Genomic DNA, 19,947 nt, shown 5'->3' on the forward strand with positions numbered 1-19,947 from the left:
CACTAGACCATCAACATCCATCAGAGCATTATTTAGTCCTTTCCTAAATGTTTCTCAGGTATTATTTTTTATTTTTTAATTTATTTTATTTTTTTAATGTTTCTTTATTTTTGAGACAGAGAGAGACAGAGCATGAGAGAAGGAAGGGTAAAGAGAGAGAGAGACACAGAATCCGAAGCAGGCTCCAGGCTCTGAGCTGTCAGCACAGAGTCTGATGCAGGGCTCAAACCCACCAGTCATGATATTATGACCTGAGCCCAAGTCGGATGCTTAACCGACTGAGCCACTCAGGTGCCCCTATTCATTTATTTATTTTGAGAGAGAGAGAGAGAGAGAGAGAGAGAGAGAGAGAGAGAGAGAATCCAAAGCAGGCTCCAGGCTCTGAGCTGTCAGCACAGAGCCTGACATGGGGCTTGAACCCACAAACCATGAGATCATGACCTGAGCTGAAGTCGGAGGCTTAACTGACTGAGCTACCCAGGTGCCCCTGTTTCTCAGGTATTTAAAAGTATGGTGTCTTTTAAACATTCAAAACTTGAATTGGCAAAATTATGAAAATGCCTCTCTTCAAAAAAACTGATTCTATTTGTAACATATGCTCCACTCAGGTTTACAGGTATATGGATGGTAATACTTTTATGAGAACAGGGGCCGATCCAACTGATCAAAATAACGGTATCAAGCTATCCCACATTTCGCTGTGATGTGGTAAAAGTCAAAGGTCGTTTCAAACAATAATTGTAAACTATAAGACCCATAGGTTTCCTTTTCTCTTCCATCCTATAACAATAAGATAAAAAATGGAATTTTGCAGCCTTTGGTTAGAAGCCTTTATCTTCAAAAGAGACCTGAGAAGGAAGACTTAACTGACCTTTCCATGTAAGAAAACGCATCACCTACTGAGATTTGTCTTCCTTGTGGCCACCTCCCTACAAAAGAAGTAGGAGGCTAAAATCAGCTTCAACTTGTGCAGATGAAAAGTAACCTTCAGGCTAATGGGTTTTCAACACCACTCCTTACCGGGCAAAAAATTTTGTGTCCCATAAAATTAAATTACCTCCTCGGAAATGACTTCTCCAATAAATTACACCATTAAATATAGTAAAAAATGGAATTCCTAGAAAACAACTTTCCCCTCTCTGAGGGAACTCTCCCATCTCTGTGAAAATTGATTCCATCTTTAATGGAGTATCCATCTAGTCCAAAAAAAGGGGCACAGAAAACCTAAAAACTGTCAAAGAAATAGCAAGACAATTAAAGGCCAGAAAAATAAATCAAGTCTTTGAGGAAACTAGAAATGCAGTTTAGAGAAATCAATGCTTTAGCACTCTACCAAATGCTAAATTTAAAGAACATGGAGTGCTCTCACCTAGCAGAAGGTGTCTTTTTATTTTCAGTTTCTTTGAAGTAGTATCATAAGGAAACAATCAGATAATTAAGCATTGTAATGAGTTTGCGAGGTGGTAGTTCTTGTATTAACTCTGGCAATCACTATAAATTGACTATATTTTCACTAATTGCGGAAGTTCTAATGTAGTCCTTTTTAAATGGGGTTGGAAGTCATAAACACATTGTTGAATGACTACTCTGTATTAAGAACTAAACCAGTTTCTTTAGGGATGAAAATATCAAGACACTACAATCCACTTGAAACATTGGCCGAACATACACAAAACAAGAGAATTCATAAACATGGACTGATAGTACAAATTTTGGGCACAATTCTCACAAGCCTATGCTCGTGTTCAGTTTGACCTGAAAGGCAATGGGCAAATATAAGAGGCCCATAATGAAATATTATCCTGGCAGCTATGCACAGTGTGGACTAAAGTCAAGAGAAATATAATACAAACTAATGGTAATCCTAATAATATCTAGCAGTTACAGGTGCCAGACTCTGTTCTAAACATTCTCGTATATTAACGTGTTAAATCCTCACAGTAAGGCTAGGAGGCAGGCACTGTTATTATCTCATTTTACAGATGGGAAAACCAAAACATTTTTTAAAAACATGTGTGATTCTGGGGCGCCTGAGTGGCTCAGTTGGTTGAGCTTCCGGCATTAGCTCAGGTCATGATCTTACAGTTAGTGGTTTGGAGCCCCATATCCGGCTCTGTGCTTACAGATCAGAGCCTGGAGCCTGCTTCAGATTTTGTGTCTTCCTCTCTCTCTACCCCTCATGCTCTGTCTCTGTCTCTAAAAAACGAATAAACCTTAAAAAAATTGTTTAAAAATGTCTGATTTTTACAGGAAACTTTCTGCATAGCAACTTCCACGCAGGTAAATACAAGGTAGATTTTCAAAGCAGGTATTGTCATTCAGAGAAGAATATGAATACTGCCATTAATATATTATTTTTAAAATACTTTTATCATTGAAAACTTCAAATGTATCCAAAATAGAAAAAGTAGTGTAATGAGCACTCTCCTCCACGTACCCAGTCTTGATTCATCTACTCTACTTTCACTCAATGACCCAAACCCCTCCTCCCTCATTATTTTGGAGTAAATGCATACATTCTATCATCCCATCAACACTAAATCTTTCAATATGTATCTCTAATACGACACTTCTTTCTCCTTCTAAACGTGACAATAACACCTTAAAATTACAGTAATTTCTCAATACCAATACAGTAAAATCTCAATGCCAATCAATGATCAAGTTCCAATAATATGTCTCATTTCAGTATTTATTGAGAACTGGCTATGTTAGCATTAGATACTGCCATTTAAATTGCCTTTCTTCCCCCCCCCCCCCTCCCCCCCTTGCTTTCACTCTTACTACAAGGAAGGAGCCTGTCTCTCTACCCGATGATTCAAAGCTCTGCTGTGAGGGCACTTCGCAGAGCTGCCCGCAGCAGCCGGGACCCGGGTCTCCGGCCGCCCCGGCCCCGCCCCTGCCTTTTCCCAGAGGGGCCCTCTTGCCGACCCGGAAGCCGCTTCGCAGATGAATCTGTTCCCCAGACCCAGACCCCGGCCCCGCCCCGGTTGCCTAGGCGACGAAAGGCCGCAACTCCGCGGCGAGTTAATGACGATGTCTTTGGGGACTACTCCCGGGGGAACGACCCCCGCGGCGACGACCCCGGCGGGAACCACACCGGAGTTAGAGGTACGCCGCTCCTTCCCCGCACCCGCGACCCCCCGAGTGCACGCCCCGGGCCCGCAGGGTCCGCGGCTGAGGTCGGCCCCCAGGGAGGCACCCAGCGCCCGGGTTAGGAGCGCGGCACGGGATGAGTTCGGGTTGAGAGCTGGCCTAGGGCGGCGTCGGGGTCCCAAAGACAGGCGGGGATCACTGAGGCACCGCCCCGCGCCCCCGAGCCCTGCCGCAGACCGCGCGATGTGCCCTCGGGTAGAAACTGTAGAAATAACTCCCTTGGACGTTTTCGGGTCCCCGCGACCTCACGACGGCGCGCTTCTCTCGCTTCTCTGCACTTGAAAGGGGATCTTGGAATCTAAAATGGGCCAGGCCGTTTTTGGAAAGTGCTACTGATTTTTTTGCAATGATCACTGTTCTTACTGTTCAAAGATGTCATGGAATAATAACTCTTCATTGTTGGTAGATTAATATTTGAAGGCCAGGGCTTGGTGTCTCCCTGGTTATTTTATCACTTCTCTAAATAAAGAAACACATGATAGGACAAAGGAGGGACGCTGGAAAATCGACCTTCTGCTTATGGCTTAGTTGCACAGCATCAGCTTGTCGTTAGGAAAGTTATTTAACTTCCTTGGGTCCCAGTGGTTTCCTGTGTTAAAAGAAAAAAAAAAAAATTAAAAGAAAAGGTTTATCTTTAGACCCCTCCCAACACCAACTCTCAATAATAAATGGGTTTTAGGTAACTTTAATTACTCATAAGCTTAGTATCCTATGATTTTAATTAAGGACATATCTGCTTTGCCAGATACTGCTAAAAAAAAAAAAAAGTTTAAATCTGCATGCACTGAGTCCATCATGTTGTTCTATGAAGTTTGTCTTCAGTTTTTTTTTTTTTTTTTTAAGACTGAAGGTGCATAATAATGTTATAATTAACATTGCTATGCTCAACTCTCTTATTAGTCTAAATAACATTTTTTTGTGTTCAGAAGATAAGTATTAGCTGCTATTTTATAAATGAGGAAACACGGAGTCAATAATTTAGTGCCTGGCTTCAGAGATATATACAAGTTGTTCCCAATCAAGATTCTTCTGAATACTGTATGCAGACCGCTAAAGCATGCTGGCTCTCCTATGAGCCTTTTGAAATTAGCATATATTAAAAACACATTTTAATGTGATAAACTGGTTACTAAGCTAGTTACTCCCTTGTGACCTCTAATGTAAGTAATAACAGTTTCAAAAGTGGCAGAGGAAATTTCCCAATTAAATAGTGTTACTTAAATATATACAAAAACTTACTTAAGAAAATGCTCATTTGGCATTGTACACTGCATATACTTGTTTATCCATGTAGATATGTCCTTTCCAAGAAGATTGATAAATTTGGGGCTAATGAATCTGCACTTAAAAAAAAAAAAAAAGAAATCGTTTTTAAAGATGCAAAGAAGTGCAATACTCCATGAAAAAAAAAAAATCACCTTTTTTTTTTTTTTTTTTGGTTGGGTCAGATGAATGAATTAGTTATAGACCTTAGATGATTATCTGCCATGTTAGCACCTGTCAGTGGGCACATTTGTTAATTTCCTGGAGGAGCAGGTATTCCCTGTAATAAGCAATTCAGAAAATGCTCAGTCTTTTAGTTAGTAACAAACTGAAGAAATCTAGATGGAATTTGGACTCACTTAGCTGTACTCACTTAGCCTGTACTGAAAGGAACAGGCATATGATATGCTGCTTGGTAGGAATGCCATTTTCCATTCTAATGAAAGCAGAGTTCCTGTAGGTCACAGAGAAGCCAGCTGATCCATCCAGCTAGCATTCATTAGAGTGACAAGGCCTGCCTGCAGCCCACTGGTGCCCACAATGTGTTTTAGGGGGCAGATGGAAAAGATGGCAAAGACCTCTCTGAGTCTGTTCCCAAGGCTACTGCTTTTCAGTTAGATACTGAAAAGCAGCTCAGCTCAGATTCTTTCCAGAGTTGATCCCCCAAGACCTAGTCCCTTATGGTGTCATTTCTAATATATTCTGTATCCAAATTGACTTAGCCAGTAGACCATCTAAGTCATCTGAGCCAAACAGTTAGTGAAATATTTCCTTTTTCGCCAAGTCGATCAAAAATAAAGCATAAGCTTCCAGTAGTTTGAGGTTTCCAGACTTATGTGTTGTCAGTACCTAGAATAAAAACAATCAATTATCCTGATCACATAGTAGGCACTCAGTAAAACATGATAACTAATTAAAATCACAGGTGGTCTCACATACTCCAAGGAAGGTACTTATCATAAACCAAAATCTATTGAGATACTGTGAACAAGCAGGCATGAGATGCAGGTCCAGGATTTTTTTTTTTTTTTCTGTAAACACTGCATAAACTATTTTTGCCAACTTTTTGAATTCGACATTCCAGTTTCTTTAGTAACATGGGAGTAAATGCCTCCCTCTAGAAGATAAGACTAAATGTTTTGGAAATACCTGTGTAAATTCATAAGACTAGACAAAAATGACAAAAATCTGAAAATGTTTGCTATGTATAGATCTGAAAATGAAAGGTATTTATAAATATTTATAAATTAAATCATAAATGAGTTTATAAATGAATACTTAGACTGTAATCATTAGTCTTTTATCAGTAGCTTGTTCATACATAAACTGACTTTCTTAGTATCTTAAAAAAAATACTGTTTAGGAAATATAATCATTTAAGTAGTATATACATAAAAGGACTATACTTCAACTCACATTGGAGACCTAAAAGAAAACATAAATGATTATTGCCCAATTGCTTCTTCTGAATTATGTCTCTGAGTGTTACCCCATTCCTAATGGATGACATTTACTCAGTGCCTTCGAGACTTTATCTTACTTACTGAAGTAAGGGCACTTACATAATCTTGGGTGGAAAGGTAGTGTTACTTGTCTTGGAGATCTTCAACATGTCCAGGAGAAGGCCATAGACAATTCTCTCTACATTAGGTGATCTCCCTACAGACCTTGAAAGCAGCCTTCACTGCATCATCAACAGGTTAGAGAGAAACTCTTGGGGCTCAACTTGAGCAGCAAGATGATCAGGGTCTTGCAATTTCTGTATCACTCAAGAGATATTTATTGAAACCATTTTTAGCACATACCATGGGAAAACCTGAGCAGGACCATGGGGGGATGCCAAAAATATTGCTTTTTAAAATATTGTTGAGAAGATAGTACTAACGTTCTTCAAAATGTTAATATGCAGTAGTATTATTTATAAAACATTTAGAACCTCTGGGAATAGTGGCTGTGGGTTTGGAGATATTGACAGACATTTGGGCTTGTCTTTCTTTTTACCAGTGGTCTTTGAGTTTCCTCTCTTATTTTAAAAGTCCTGCTTCTCCTCTCTTCAGCTCTTTAAGGTTATGCAAGTAAACTTTAATATTTTTCTAACATATAAAGTTTTATTTTACGGGGTGCCTGGGAGGCTCAGTCGGTTAAGCGTCCGACTTCGGCCCAGGTCATGATCTCACGGTCTGTGAGTTCGAGCCCCGCGTCGGGCTCTGTGCTGACAGCTCAGAGCCTGGAGCCCGTTTCAGATTCTGTGTCTCCCTCTCTCTCTGCCCCTCTCCTGTTCATGCTCTGTCTCTCTCTGTCTCAAAAGTAAATAAACGTTAAAAAAATAAATAAAAAAAAAGTTTTATTTTACTACAGTTATGTCTTTAACATCACTAAAATGAATTTTTGATAGATATATTTGGTATATTTGAAATGAGGATCTAATTTTATCTTCTTCTAGACATGAACCATCAGTTATGCCAGCTTCATTTACTAAATAAACTGTCCTCTCTTTCCATCGAAAATGGACTGTCACTATCACATGTGTATATACACATGAATAAATGCAAGGATGGCCAGAATAGTAGAACAGAATAGAGAATCCAAACATATATATGTATACATGTATGTGTATAAATGTATATGTATGTATATATGTGTGTGTATATATATATATATATGTATTTTTGAATTTCCGAAAACTTATATATATTGTACATTATTATATTTTTAATATCCTTTCTTTTCCAGTGACCTAATTTGGAAAGGTTTCACTCATTATTTTCCTTTTTGAAGATGTATGTATTCTTGCATAATTTTAAAAAATTATTTTGTAAGTTTCCAGAATGATACAATTGAGATTCAAAATTGTCATCACATTACATTTATGATGTGGGAAGGATTTAATTTTTTTAATTTGAAATTTTCCGGTGAATCTCCTTTATTAAGCCTTTTTATTAAACTTTTGATAAAGTTTATAACTTCTTTAGGTCTATATCTTTCTTATTATATTTATAACTAAGTATAGTTTAATCAAGTTTCTACCATTTCCATTTCTGATTAGTTTCTAATATAGAGAAAAGCCATTGGCCTTTATATATTTATGTTATGTAACCATCTTATCAAATTTCTTATTAACTCAAACCATGTTAGTACAATGTCAGGTTTCTTAGGTATGCAACCCTGTAATCTTCAAATAAAGATTTTTTATTTCTTAATTTTCAATATTTAAGACACATATTTAGTTTCTTATTATATTAGTTAGGTTCTCTGTAGAGTGTTGAATTACAATAATGTTACTAACCAAGATCCCTTTTTAGTTTCTGGTTTCATAAGAATGACTTCAGTTTTTCACCATTCAATCTGATGTTTTGGCAAACAATTATTTTTGTGTTTAAGTTTTTTTTTTTCTATTTATGTTTTACTAAGAGTTTTGCTGCTGAATTCCAGCAAATGCTTGCTCATTATTTACTTATATAATTATACCATTTTAATCATTTAATCTGACATAAAAATATGCTACAGTTGTTAATGATGATCCACCCTTGCATCTCTGAAATTAACCTTATTTGGTCACAGCTTATTTTTCTTTGAGTACACTGTTGGACACAACTTTCTAAGATAATATTTTAATTAAAATATTTGCATTTGAATTCATTAATGATTTTGGTTTATAATTTCCATTTTGCTCTAGTTTAGGTTTTTCTGTGTGGACTATGCTGACTGCTTAAAAATAAATTGTCTACAGTCTGTAATTATTAGACTAACAGAATTTATGTGTTCCTGATTGTTAGGTAGAACTTCAAGTGTACAACTGTGTGGGCATGGTGACTTTTTAAAAAGTAGACATCCAGTTTAATTTGGTCAGTTCCATTGCCTTTTTCACCTCTGCTCAAATTTGATAACTTCTATATTCTAGGAAATCACCCATTGTCTTATAATTTCCAAATGTATTTCCATATAATGTGGCATATAGTTATTTTTTCTTTTAATCACATTTGCCAAAGGTTTTTGCCTATTTTATTCATTATTTTAAATATCTAGTTCTTGTTTTGACTTATCCTTCTTTCATCTATTATTTAAAAATGTATATATTTTTCTTTTTCTTACATTGGCTCCTTAGGATGGCCTGGACTGTAGTGAGGTGAGTGAGGCAGTCTCCTTGGGCACAAAATTTAGGAATGCCAAAATTTAGTAGTCAAGATGAACTTTAGTTGAAGGCATTTTTTAAAAATTGAAAGTTAATACAAAAAGCCCATAATGGATCAAAATTTTACATAAAGACAGCATCAGAGCTACTGAGTTTTCCTTTTGCCTTAGGCTCTGACATCACTCAACACAGTGCTGCTTCTTAGTACATTTATTTTCATGCTTGAAGAGAGCCTTTCAGAGTGTGGAAATTGCAGACTAGTCTATGTTCTCTAGGACTGTGAAACCCCTCTTTAGTCATGTTTGATGAATTGTGTTGTCCTTCTTTTAATGAACATTTATTAAGAATCTTTTGAGAATACTACCAGTGATGTGTAGAAAGATGCCCCGAAAGCTTAATTCTAGAAGAAAGACATATATACATTGTGGAAATTTTAGGTGAGTTAGAGAAAAAATTCAGAGACAAGATTATCTGGCAAATAATATTAAGCTTACAATTTTATTGCTTCTGGAATAATTGCTAAAATCCACCAGGTGGTGGAGTAAAATGAGTTACAGTGAAGTTTAGCTTACATATTTTTCTAGTCAGAGATGTAATTTTACAGAGAAAACCAAATTACATATCCACATTTTTATTAGGCTATTCATGAATTTTCTATTGTATCTTTAATTTTTATAAGTCAGAATATATGTGTTGAAAGATTAAAGATTTTTTTACCACCTTATATTCTTTCAAGTGCAAGGCAGCATATAAACAAACAAAAAAAGAGTTATAGTTTAAAATAGGTTCAGGAATTCAATTTAAAACAAAAGAAAACAACAACAAAACCAGAGGCAAGCCCTCCTACAAGATGATTATCGTAAGCTGTCGAGTTTTAGCAAAAAGAGAGACACTAATATTGAGCATCTTAGCTAGAGTTATTATTGTAAAAAAGGTTTAAGATTGTTGTAGTCTCTTTCAGACAGCTCTTGTGTGACCTATTTTCTTCTAATGTCTGTGTGAACATTTTCACATCTAATAAAATTTATTGAAGGTACAATGTACTTTTCATGCATATTTTTATTTGTTAATAATGACAGCAATCTTTGTTAAAATATCATAATGATATTTAACATGAACTCAAACCTAGGTTCAAATGACTTGCTGTAAGTCACAAAATTAGTCAGTAGTCAAAGCCTCATGAGCCCTCCAAGTCCAAGTCCTACTGTTCATCATGCTCCTTCACCTATAATGGCATCAGATGATAGAGATGAATTCAGGCAGTTGATTAACAACCTATGTTGATATGACTAGGATCTGCAGAATTCTAAAAAGAAGTAAAAGATTGAATGACTGTCCCTGATAAATTTACAGTCTAATGGAGTTGACAGTACAAGAATAATTATACTTTACTGCCAATAATAAAAAACATAACCAACAAACATTTAACAAATATATAGTCATATGTTACAGACTAAAATGCTGTCCTATCCAAAAACTGAGTGCATATAACTCAATTTACAAGTATCTGAGGGCCTACTAGCTGCAAGATATTATATTAGGTACTAAAAGTATTTTTTTCTTATTGAGTATATAATCTAATAGAATGACCTAGTTTAAATTGCTAACCCTGGGTTACAAAAAGATAGGTAATAAAGTACATTATTGTATGTCTGAATTAGATTTTTAAAAATAAAAATACAATAATTTAATATTAAATTACAAACATTAAGATGATTACCATTCCCAATAAGTGTTAGCTTTGGGATTTTTCTACTCTTGAAAAGAAATAAGGAAAATGTGGGATGTTATCTTGTTAACTATAGCAAAACATTTTGTTGCTGTTCTTATTTATTGGAACCCATTCACACGGAAGGATAATTAACCATTTGTTGCATTGAAAACATTTGCTCCCTCCCCCACCCCTCCAAATCTCACAATTCTTGATTTTTGTGGAGCTGCTGCTTCCTATTTCTACTTCTCCATCACCTCTTCCATCCCCCATTCACAGCTCTTCTCCTCATGCTCTGGCTCTAGGCAGTTTGATCCATCCTCACACTTGGAGTGACTCCTAAAGCAACATTTTAAAACTTGACCTTTCTGAGTCTACCATTTCTAATTACCTTCTAAGCATTTCTTCCTTGATATGCATATTCCACTTTAAACTCAACCATTGAAATCAAACTCATCACATCGCCTTCTTAAAACCAGCATCATCTTCTGATGCTTCCATTTTTATTGGTGTAATGAGAGTGCCACGTATGGTTCTTACAGACTGTACTCTGAACAACAGGACATGGCTGAGGGTTGAACAGGAGGTGAAACTACTGTATTCACAAGTAGTGCACTTAGACGCAGGGCTATATCAGCCTTAAACCTTTTAACACATCCTCTACTCACAGAGGTTGCCTGGTCATACAAAGGTGGCATAGGTGCTATTGGAGGCCCTAAGAATCATCGCCTTTCTCTCAGTCATCTATTTCAAAAACTCATACCCTCTATTCATTCTGGCCTCTTGTAGTCCCCCATATATAATATGTTGCATTCACCCCTTTCTTTTCATGCACACTGCTAGGAACCCAGTGCAGTCTGATGCCTCATTCCTGAAAAGTTCAAAAACATTTTCATTGAACTCTCCTCTAAGTCCTTTCTCTGCTCCTGTCTGTCCTTCACCCTCCTACAAATTGCCTTTCCTTAAAGCACAATTTTATCTTGTCACTTGACTGCTAAAAAATTTCATGGGTTCCTTATTCCCTATATTATTAAAAACAAACTCTTCAGCCTATCACTCTTTGACCAGCCAAGGTCTAAAATATTTGTGATCTCTTGTGCAGTATCTTGCATGTTGTAATCAGGAAATATTTATTTAATTATTAAATTTGAGGTCTCCCACAATATGTTTCCAATGCTCACTTCCCACTTAGATCCAACTAGTCCCTGACTTGTATCCATGACACCATTGTGTGAATTAGTTGATATTTATAGAACCAGTCCCCAAGTATCCTGTTGCTGATTCATCCACCTGGGGAATCATTCTTGCCCAATCTCACCAACGTCCATATCTGGACCTCCTCTCTATAGGCTTTCCTTGGTCTGTCTCTGTTCTTGTTCCTTTATTATGGCTCACTTTTCATTTTATTTTCTTGTCTTAAAGTCACCCTTGGTTTGTTCCTTCCACTAGACGTTAAGATAGTGAGGCTAACAAGTTGTTTCGTTTTGTTTTGTTTTACTTTTCTTTGCCTCCTCTTGAAGCCCAAGCACAATGAGGAATATGTAGATATTTTTTAAAGTTTGTAAATTGACTCATTCTTGTTTTATCGATTCCTGGATGCCTAAGAAGATACATATTCCAGACCATTGTCCTCCATAAAAAATCCAGAATACTCAAACTAAGATAGGACTCATGCTCCTTTCCTTTCTGAGTTTTCCATATTCTCTGTCTGTATCTGTTCTCTCTGTGTCTCTCTGTTTATATGTTCTCTCTATGTCTCTCTGTCTAAACTCTGTTCTTCCTCTTGGTTTGTGTTTGATTTCCATCCTGTGGGAAGCCAACGACCCACTTGAATGGTCCACTTCTGGGTTCCTTGGACCTGGGCTGCCTGAATCATCTTGGTGATTATGAGGGGACCCTCAGAGGAACAGTTGTACCCCCAAATTAAGTCTGCACAGCACCGCTTATTTGACCTTTGAGGATCAGTAAGTTCCTCCTCTGGGAAACAGTTGGTTTAATGCCGATGCAATTTTTGCCTCTGTGCTTCTCTGAATCTATTCACTGGGGAAAAGAAAACTTGGGAGAACTGATATGGGGACCTGTTCTCACTTCCTATTCTCTTTGTGTTCTAAATTTCTTTAGCTGGCCCTGAACCTAGTCTCATTTTAATCATAAGACTCTGGTTCAGCTCTTGGACAGTTTTTCTTAAGCCTGTTAGCTAGAATAAGAGACTGATTCACTTAGCTCCAAAGACAAAGGACACTTGCTCCTTCCCACCAGAAGGTGTTCTTAGATGACTCAGAACTGAGGGAAGTGTCAGTCCCATAGAGGAGATCTCCCCCATGATAATTCATTTTTGGCTTGCCTGGGATGCACACGTAAAACTGATCATCCAGTGCTCCGAGCCCCACAGTGGTTTTAGACTGTCACTGGGAGAAACCAAGACACATATGAGGGGAAGATCAGCCCTTTGGTGACTCTCTGGGAAGTTCTCGCCATAAGCAGAACATTCGATCCACCAAATGCTTTCCCTACAATAGAGTTTCAGCTTCTAACCCTTTTTCTTTCTTTTCCAGTGCTGGGTAGATGTGTCCTCATGGCAGTTCTGGAATGTTGGTATTGTGTTGAGGATTGGTGGCCAATCCTGTTGACCAAAACTCTTAGAATAAAGAAGTGGCCCTGCTACCCCTGGTTGCACTGGGTTTTCAGCTTATCTGGGTGAGGCATGTGGCAGGTTGGTCACTGCTGGGTGGTCATCTCCTTGTTGGATTGCCTAGAAACATGTAACCTGCCACAGGAAAAAATAGAAAATTTGAACAGACCAATTACCAGCAATAAAATTGAATCAGTAATCAGTAAACAGTAGTCCAGGACCAGATAGATGGCTTCACAGGCAAATTTTACCAAACATTTAAAGAAGTGTTAACACCTATTTTTCTCAAACTGTACCAAAAGAATACAAGAGGAAGGAAAACTTCCAAATTCATTCTCTGAGGCCCGAATCACTCTGATACCAAAACCAGATAAAGGCACCACCAAAAAAAAAGAGAACTGCCGACCACTATCGCTCATGAATAAATTTGCAAAGATCCTTAACAAAATATTAGCAGACTGAATCCAATAATACATTAAAAAATCATACACCACAATCAAGTGGGATTTATTCCCAGGATGCAAGTGTGGTTCAATATTCATAAAACAATCAATGTGATACATCACATCAATAAGAGAAAGGATAAAAACCATATGATCATTTCAATAGATGCAGAAAAAGTATTTGACAAAATACAATATCTATTCCTACTTCAACGAAGTAAGTCTAGAGGGAACATACCTCAACATAATAAAGGCCTTATATGAAAAACCCGCAGCCAATATCATAGTCAATGGTGAAAACTGAGAGCTTTTCCCCTAAGGTCAGGAACAAGACAAGGATGTTCACTCACCACTTTTATTCAACATAGTATTGGAAGTCCTAGTCACAGCAATTAGACAACATAAAGAAATAAAACACATCCAAATTAGTAAGGAAGAAGTAAAACCCACTATTTGCAGATGATGTGATACTATATATATAGAAAATCTGAAAGACACAACCAAAAAGTTATAAGAACTGATAAATGAATTCAGTAAAGTCACAGGATACAAAATCAATGTGCAGAAATCTGTTGCATTCCTATGCATTAATAATGAAGCAGTGGGAAGTGAAATTAAGAAAGCAATCCCATATACAATTTTACCAAAAACAATAAAATATCTAGGAATAAACTTAACCAAAGAGGTGAAAGACCTATACTCCGAATGTTATAACACACTAATGAAAGATGACACCAAAAAATGGAAAGACATTCCATACTCATGGATTGGAAGAACAACAATGTTAAAATGTATGTAATACCCAAAAAATCTACAGATTTAATGCAGTCCCTATCAAAATACCAACAGCATTTTTTATAGAACTAGAATAAACAATCTTAAAATTTGTATGGAACCACAAAAGATTTCAAATAAAGCAATCTTGAAAGAGAAAAAAATGGAGGTATCACAATTGCAGGTCAAGTTATATTACAAAGCAGTAGTACTTAAAAACAGCATAGTACTGGCATACCATAGACACATAGATCAATGGAATAGAACAGAAAACCCAGAAACAAACCCACAATTGTATGGCCAATTAATCTTCAACAAAGGAGGAATGAATGTACAATGGGAAAAAGACGGTCTCTTCAACAAATGGTGTTGGAAAACTGGACAGCCACATACATGCAAGAGAGTGAAACTGGACCACTTTCACCATACACAAAAATAAATTGAAAATAGATTAAAGATCTAAATATGACACCTGAAACCATAAGAATCCTTGAAGAGAGCATAGGAAGTCATCTCTCTGACATTGGCCATACCAACATTTTTCTAAATATATGTCCTGAGGCAAGAGAAATAAAAGCAAAAATGAACTATTAGGACTACATCAAAATAAAGTTTCTGCACAACAAATGAAACAATCAACAAAACTAACTGAAACTAAAAGGCAAAATACTAATGGGAGAAGATGTTTGCAAATGACATCTGATGAAAGGTTAGTATCTAAAATATATAAAGAACTGATACAACTCAATACCCCCAAAGCAAATAATCCCATTAAAAACAGGAAGAAGACATGAACAGACATTTCTCCAAAGAAAACATCCAGATGGCCAACTGACACATGAAAGGATGCTCAACATCACTCATCATCAGGGAAATGCAAATCAAAACTACAATGAGATATCACCTCAAAATGGCTAAAATCAAAAATATAAGAAATAACAAGTGGTGAAAATGTAGAGAAAAAGGAACCCTCATGCACTATCTGGGGGAATGTAAACTGGTGCAGCCACTGGAACACAGTATGGAGGTCCCTGAAAAAATTAAAAATATATCTACCCTACGATCCAGTAATTGCACTGCAGGGTATTTATCCAAAAAATACAAAAACACTAATTCACAGGGATACGTGCACCCCTATGTTTATTGCAGCATTACTTATGATAGCCATAAATATCATATTTATGATAGCCAAACTATCATAAAGAAGTTTGTTAACTGAAAGCCATCACCCAGTTTTAAATATGTGTAAAAGACAAATTAACTAGAAATTCAACTTTTCAGAAGAGAGGTACCATTACTTGAAAACAGAGGAGAAAAATGATTATCTGGAAGACTGTCATATTTAAATTTTATTTCTTATTGCAACTAGAACACAGAACAAATTTTCATATCATTGGATTAATATGTAGAACATGTGATTGAAATAACTCATTCCACCTTTTTTGTTGTTGTTGGTAGAGAGATGCTGAATTCCAGGAGCATGAAAAGATTCTGTCTCCAGATTTTCTTTCAGCTGCTCAAATCACTGAAATGCTAACAGAAGACATAAATGGAGTTCAACAGTAAGCACTTCAATATTACAACCAAATCTAGAACAGTTCTAGTTCTGCATCTATAAATGGCCATGAAATGCTATTAGAAATTTTAAACTTTTTAAAAAAGAGTTATTGTGTCAGGCAAATATATATACTCTGGAGATTATGTGTATATATAATTATATATATCGCCATCCAGAGTCTGGAACATGAAAATTCTCAAACAACTGACTTTTTACACTGCTCAGCTATCTTCCTTGTGGGAGAAATGTGTTTCAGATCAATGTATTAATGTTAAGAGAGAGTAAGGATTTATTGTTAAAAGCAGCCTTTAACATATGCTGTCTTCTGCTTCTTTTCTTTTTCATTCATAAAACTTTCAATATGCACAATAACCTTTAAGTCTTCTGTCTCATTGTGACAAGGATAAGTTGTACTTTTTGTAATATTAATAATTAATACATTTTAATATTTTGGAAATCCTGAGTATTAAGCCATCTACCTGGGATTTTTATCAGATATGAAGCTATACTAAATACTCTGATTTCATATATTTTGCCTAAAAATGCGAGTAAAACTGAATTTATGGGCAACAATTCTAGTATATGTACATCTCATTCTTAAGGCCATTGATTTCTACAGCAAATTATTTACTTAGAATTCTAGTTAGATATATCTAAGACACAAGTTCCTAAAACGTGTTTTGAATAATCAGTCATTTCAAAAGTTATGTTGCTCTAATAATGGAAACCTCATTGACTATAATGTGTAGAGAGTGGGAATGATGTGATGTTCTTGATTATAATGTCTCATAAGATTTCTGTAGGCCTGTCGTCCGGATGTTAGGGTATTGTGGACCATAATGGACAAACAGAAAATGATCCTGTCAGTGTCTGTCATTTGCAGATCTTACAAATATTGTGAAATAGAGGTGATTTACTACTGAGAAGAAAATATGACAGGTGTACTGGCTGGAAGAGAAATCTGAGAAGAGAAGGCATATTAAGAGCAGGCAAATGACACTGACAGGCCTTTTCCCACGATGCTCTTTACCTTCAGGACCTGCAAATCCTGCTAGAAATCCTGGTGATCTGTGATTTGGCCATACTGCTTACTATCTATATCTTTATAAGTATTAGTCAGTCAATTAAAAAATTTCACAGATATTTAAACAAGTATCTCATGATGATTTTACCATTTTTAAAGAAATGAATACCCATTGGGAATTTTGGTTTTTAGTGTGAGAATTGATTAGTAAACTGCATTCATTGTAATGGTATCCCTGATTATTTGTGCTTAGTAAATAAAATATTATTTTCCATTTCTAGGTAATCTCAAATGTTGGTCATTGAAATGCAAAACATAGGTTATTTAATATGGGCAAAATAATATGATGCAAATGACAGATATTTAATATATTTTACAATTTATTTGTATTAAATATTAAAGATGTTATATTAAATGCAATTAATATTAAATAAAAGGTATTGCAAACAAATTGTTTTTAGACTCATTTCTTACCAAATTTTAAGTTTTACTGCATCCCATTCCTTGTATAACAATCTTTTTTTTTCCATTTATTGGCTCTGTTTGTTGTTAAATATTTAAATTTTAAAAGTATTTTCAGTCTTTAAGAGGTGACTTCTAGGATAAAAGAAATGATACAGAGGGTGATACAGAAGTTAGCAGTATAGAAGCAACGAGGTTCAATGCAGGTTGACCTTTTAGACTTTCTCATTAATAGAATTCACCTGAAGTAATCTCATATTTTAGGATATCAATTTTGGGTAAATGACAGTGTTATGTCAGGAGCCATTTCTTCGCAAAGTAATTTTCTTGAGGTTCTTTATGTGATTTTTAGAACAGTAATCCTGAAATATTTGCAATCAATCATTCATTTCTATTTAAAATAGCATTATTATAAATGGGGATTACATACCTTTCAAAATGACAGAAATATAATTTAGGTATCCTGTCACCAAGTGACAGAAGTATGCCAAAATCATACAGTCTACAAAGCTATAAACCTATTTAAATAAATTACAGGAAATCAGCACATTTCCTTAGCTTTTAAAATTAAAAATTGTGTTTCATGAAAGCAGCCAACCAAATGAAACATTATAGTATCATTAAAACATATTTCTAGAGCACACTTCAAGTGAAGTTAAATGTCTGCATACATTTCTCATGATCTCCTAACTATTATCAATCATTCATGCTTTTAATGTAACCCTGATTTTTTACAGATCCGCCCAAATCCTTTTTGAAAAAAAGGATAAGGACTAAATTGAAAATAACTATTTGAACACAGAAATAACCCTGAAAGATCTTTTAATAACCTTTCCATAACTGGGCCTTCATGCGCTGTTCAGCTCCTGCCTTAAGGCTTATTTCTGCATGTCATCATATTTAAAAAATAAGATGCACTCCAATTTCAAGAGCATGTAGGAATAATGTAATGCTTTCACTGGAATTCTTGGTGAGACAAAGTTGATCACCTATCACTATAGCACAATTTCCTAGATCCCTGTGAAGCATCTTTCTCTTTTCCTGTAGTCTCTAATGCCACAACAATAGCCATCTCTCCCCTCTCCCATGTCCCGTCTCTTCTTATCCCCAGAGGAAAAACTTACAAGTTTGCCAGTAAAATGCGTGGAAGCTTTGCATTCAGACTGTGGCAGCATCTTGCTCCAAATGCTTCCCTGCATAATCTCCTTTGGGGTGAAATGACTGAACAAAGAATAGAAATGGTTAATATTCGGCCCTGCAATTCAAGTTGAAGGTTAAGTTTCAAATGGTACTAGGGGAAGTGGTGGCAGGGGAATGAGGGAGAGCAAAGATACAGGGATGCCAAAGAAGTTTCACTAAGATATTCTTAGACAAATAGTTGCCTTCATTTACATACAGCAAAACACTGAAAAAATGAAAATGAAAGGCAGGGAGCACATGTAACTATTTAGGTCAAATATTTAATATTTAAAAAACGTATGGAGATGGCAGATGAAGAGTGCAGTTAGAAGGAAGACTAACTGTTGGAAACAGAAGACAATGTTATGTATATGTAAAATATACATAACAACTTTCAAAGATAGATTGAGTCCAGAGTTGATTGATGCAAGGCCTCAGTGGTATCATCAAGAAATGAGTATAATTTTGGGACTGATTTTTCTTATGATTATAAGATGGGTACCAGTAGTGGTCAAATGTACTTATTTACTTTTTTGTATTTCTGTTCCACAGAAGAAAGTAGACCTCATCCTTAGTTATGAATTCAAACACTTTTAGGAGAGTGTTCACCATACACCAATAGTTTCTATAGGGAATACATATACGGAATGCCATTTTATGGCATGATGGGATGGGGGTGAGAGTATCACAATTGGTTTAGAAGAATCAGAACTCATTTTTGGCATTGAGGTCTACTTTGATACCACTATAGATGAGATTGATGTTAAACACAACACCAGCTTCATTTGTTCCCAAACTTGTTTAATCCTGCTGTATTTATCATTCTGATCATAAAATCTATTTCAATATTATTAATAATAAAGACTTCCTGTTTGTGAAAATGGCAGTATAAAGTTGTCACACACCCACATATGCTCCCTCAGAAATCTATTAAGCAATGAGGAAATACCAATCACTTCTTTGTCCAAACAAGGGGAATGCTGTAAATCCAAACTACAAAATGTGAGGATGATTGCCAGAAACATTATAGATCAAGCAGGAGTGGAGGAGAAAGAGCAAGAAGGATACACATAGTTAAAGATCTTAGAATGAGCTAAAAAAAAGATAAGTATTCTCCTAGATCAGAAGAAAAACCTGAAGTGCCATTTCAAGAACCCTTGTATGCAACATCAGGATGAGGAGGCACAGGCTTGGAACAGATAATTGCCATATTTACAAGAAATAGATTGTTTATGTGATGGTAATGACTTTTTTCTTTTCTTTTAACCCACTAATTGAAAAAAGAGTAATAACCTGGAATAATTGGAACAAACTTATTTTGTAGCTTGTCACTTGGCCAGGTTTGAGTACAAAACAAAGAATATGCATAAAATGACATTTAAAAAATAATTGAAGAGGGGCGCCTGGGTGGCTCAGTAGGTTGAGCATCCGACTTCAGCTCAGGTCATGATCTCACAGTCTGTGAGTTCGAGCCCTGCATCGCGCTCTGTGCTGACAGCTTAGAGCCTGGAGCCTGCTTCAGATTCCGTGTCTTCCTCTCTCTGCCCCTCCCTCGTTCATGCTCTGTGTCTCTCTCTGTCAAACATAAATATTTAAAAAAAGTTTTTAAATAA

General features: G+C 36.1%; 1 protein-coding gene across 6 annotated transcripts in view; it reads left to right on the plus strand.

Moving 5' to 3' along the window:
- The first annotated feature begins 2,847 nt into the window (after positions 1–2,847).
- The window catches only part of CABCOCO1 (ciliary associated calcium binding coiled-coil 1), a 119,195-nt gene continuing 102,095 nt past the window's right edge, over positions 2,848–19,947 (plus strand). The window contains exons 1-3 of one of the 6 annotated variants that reach the window (XM_042908005.1): positions 3,094–3,111; positions 12,818–12,959; positions 15,570–15,673. In XM_042908005.1, coding sequence (XP_042763939.1) covers positions 15,642–15,673 — 32 coding nt within the window. In that variant the 5' untranslated portion in view covers positions 3,094–3,111; positions 12,818–12,959; positions 15,570–15,641. Of the gene's footprint in view, positions 3,112–12,817; positions 12,960–15,569; positions 15,674–19,947 lie in introns of all 6 variants that reach the window. The other 5 variants (XM_042908006.1, XM_042908008.1, XR_006194392.1 and 2 more) reach the window with 5 other exon arrangements.

Source organism: Panthera leo, chromosome D2 (assembly GCF_018350215.1).
Source record: "Panthera leo isolate Ple1 chromosome D2, P.leo_Ple1_pat1.1, whole genome shotgun sequence".
NCBI classification, from domain to species: Eukaryota; Metazoa; Chordata; class Mammalia; order Carnivora; family Felidae; genus Panthera; species Panthera leo.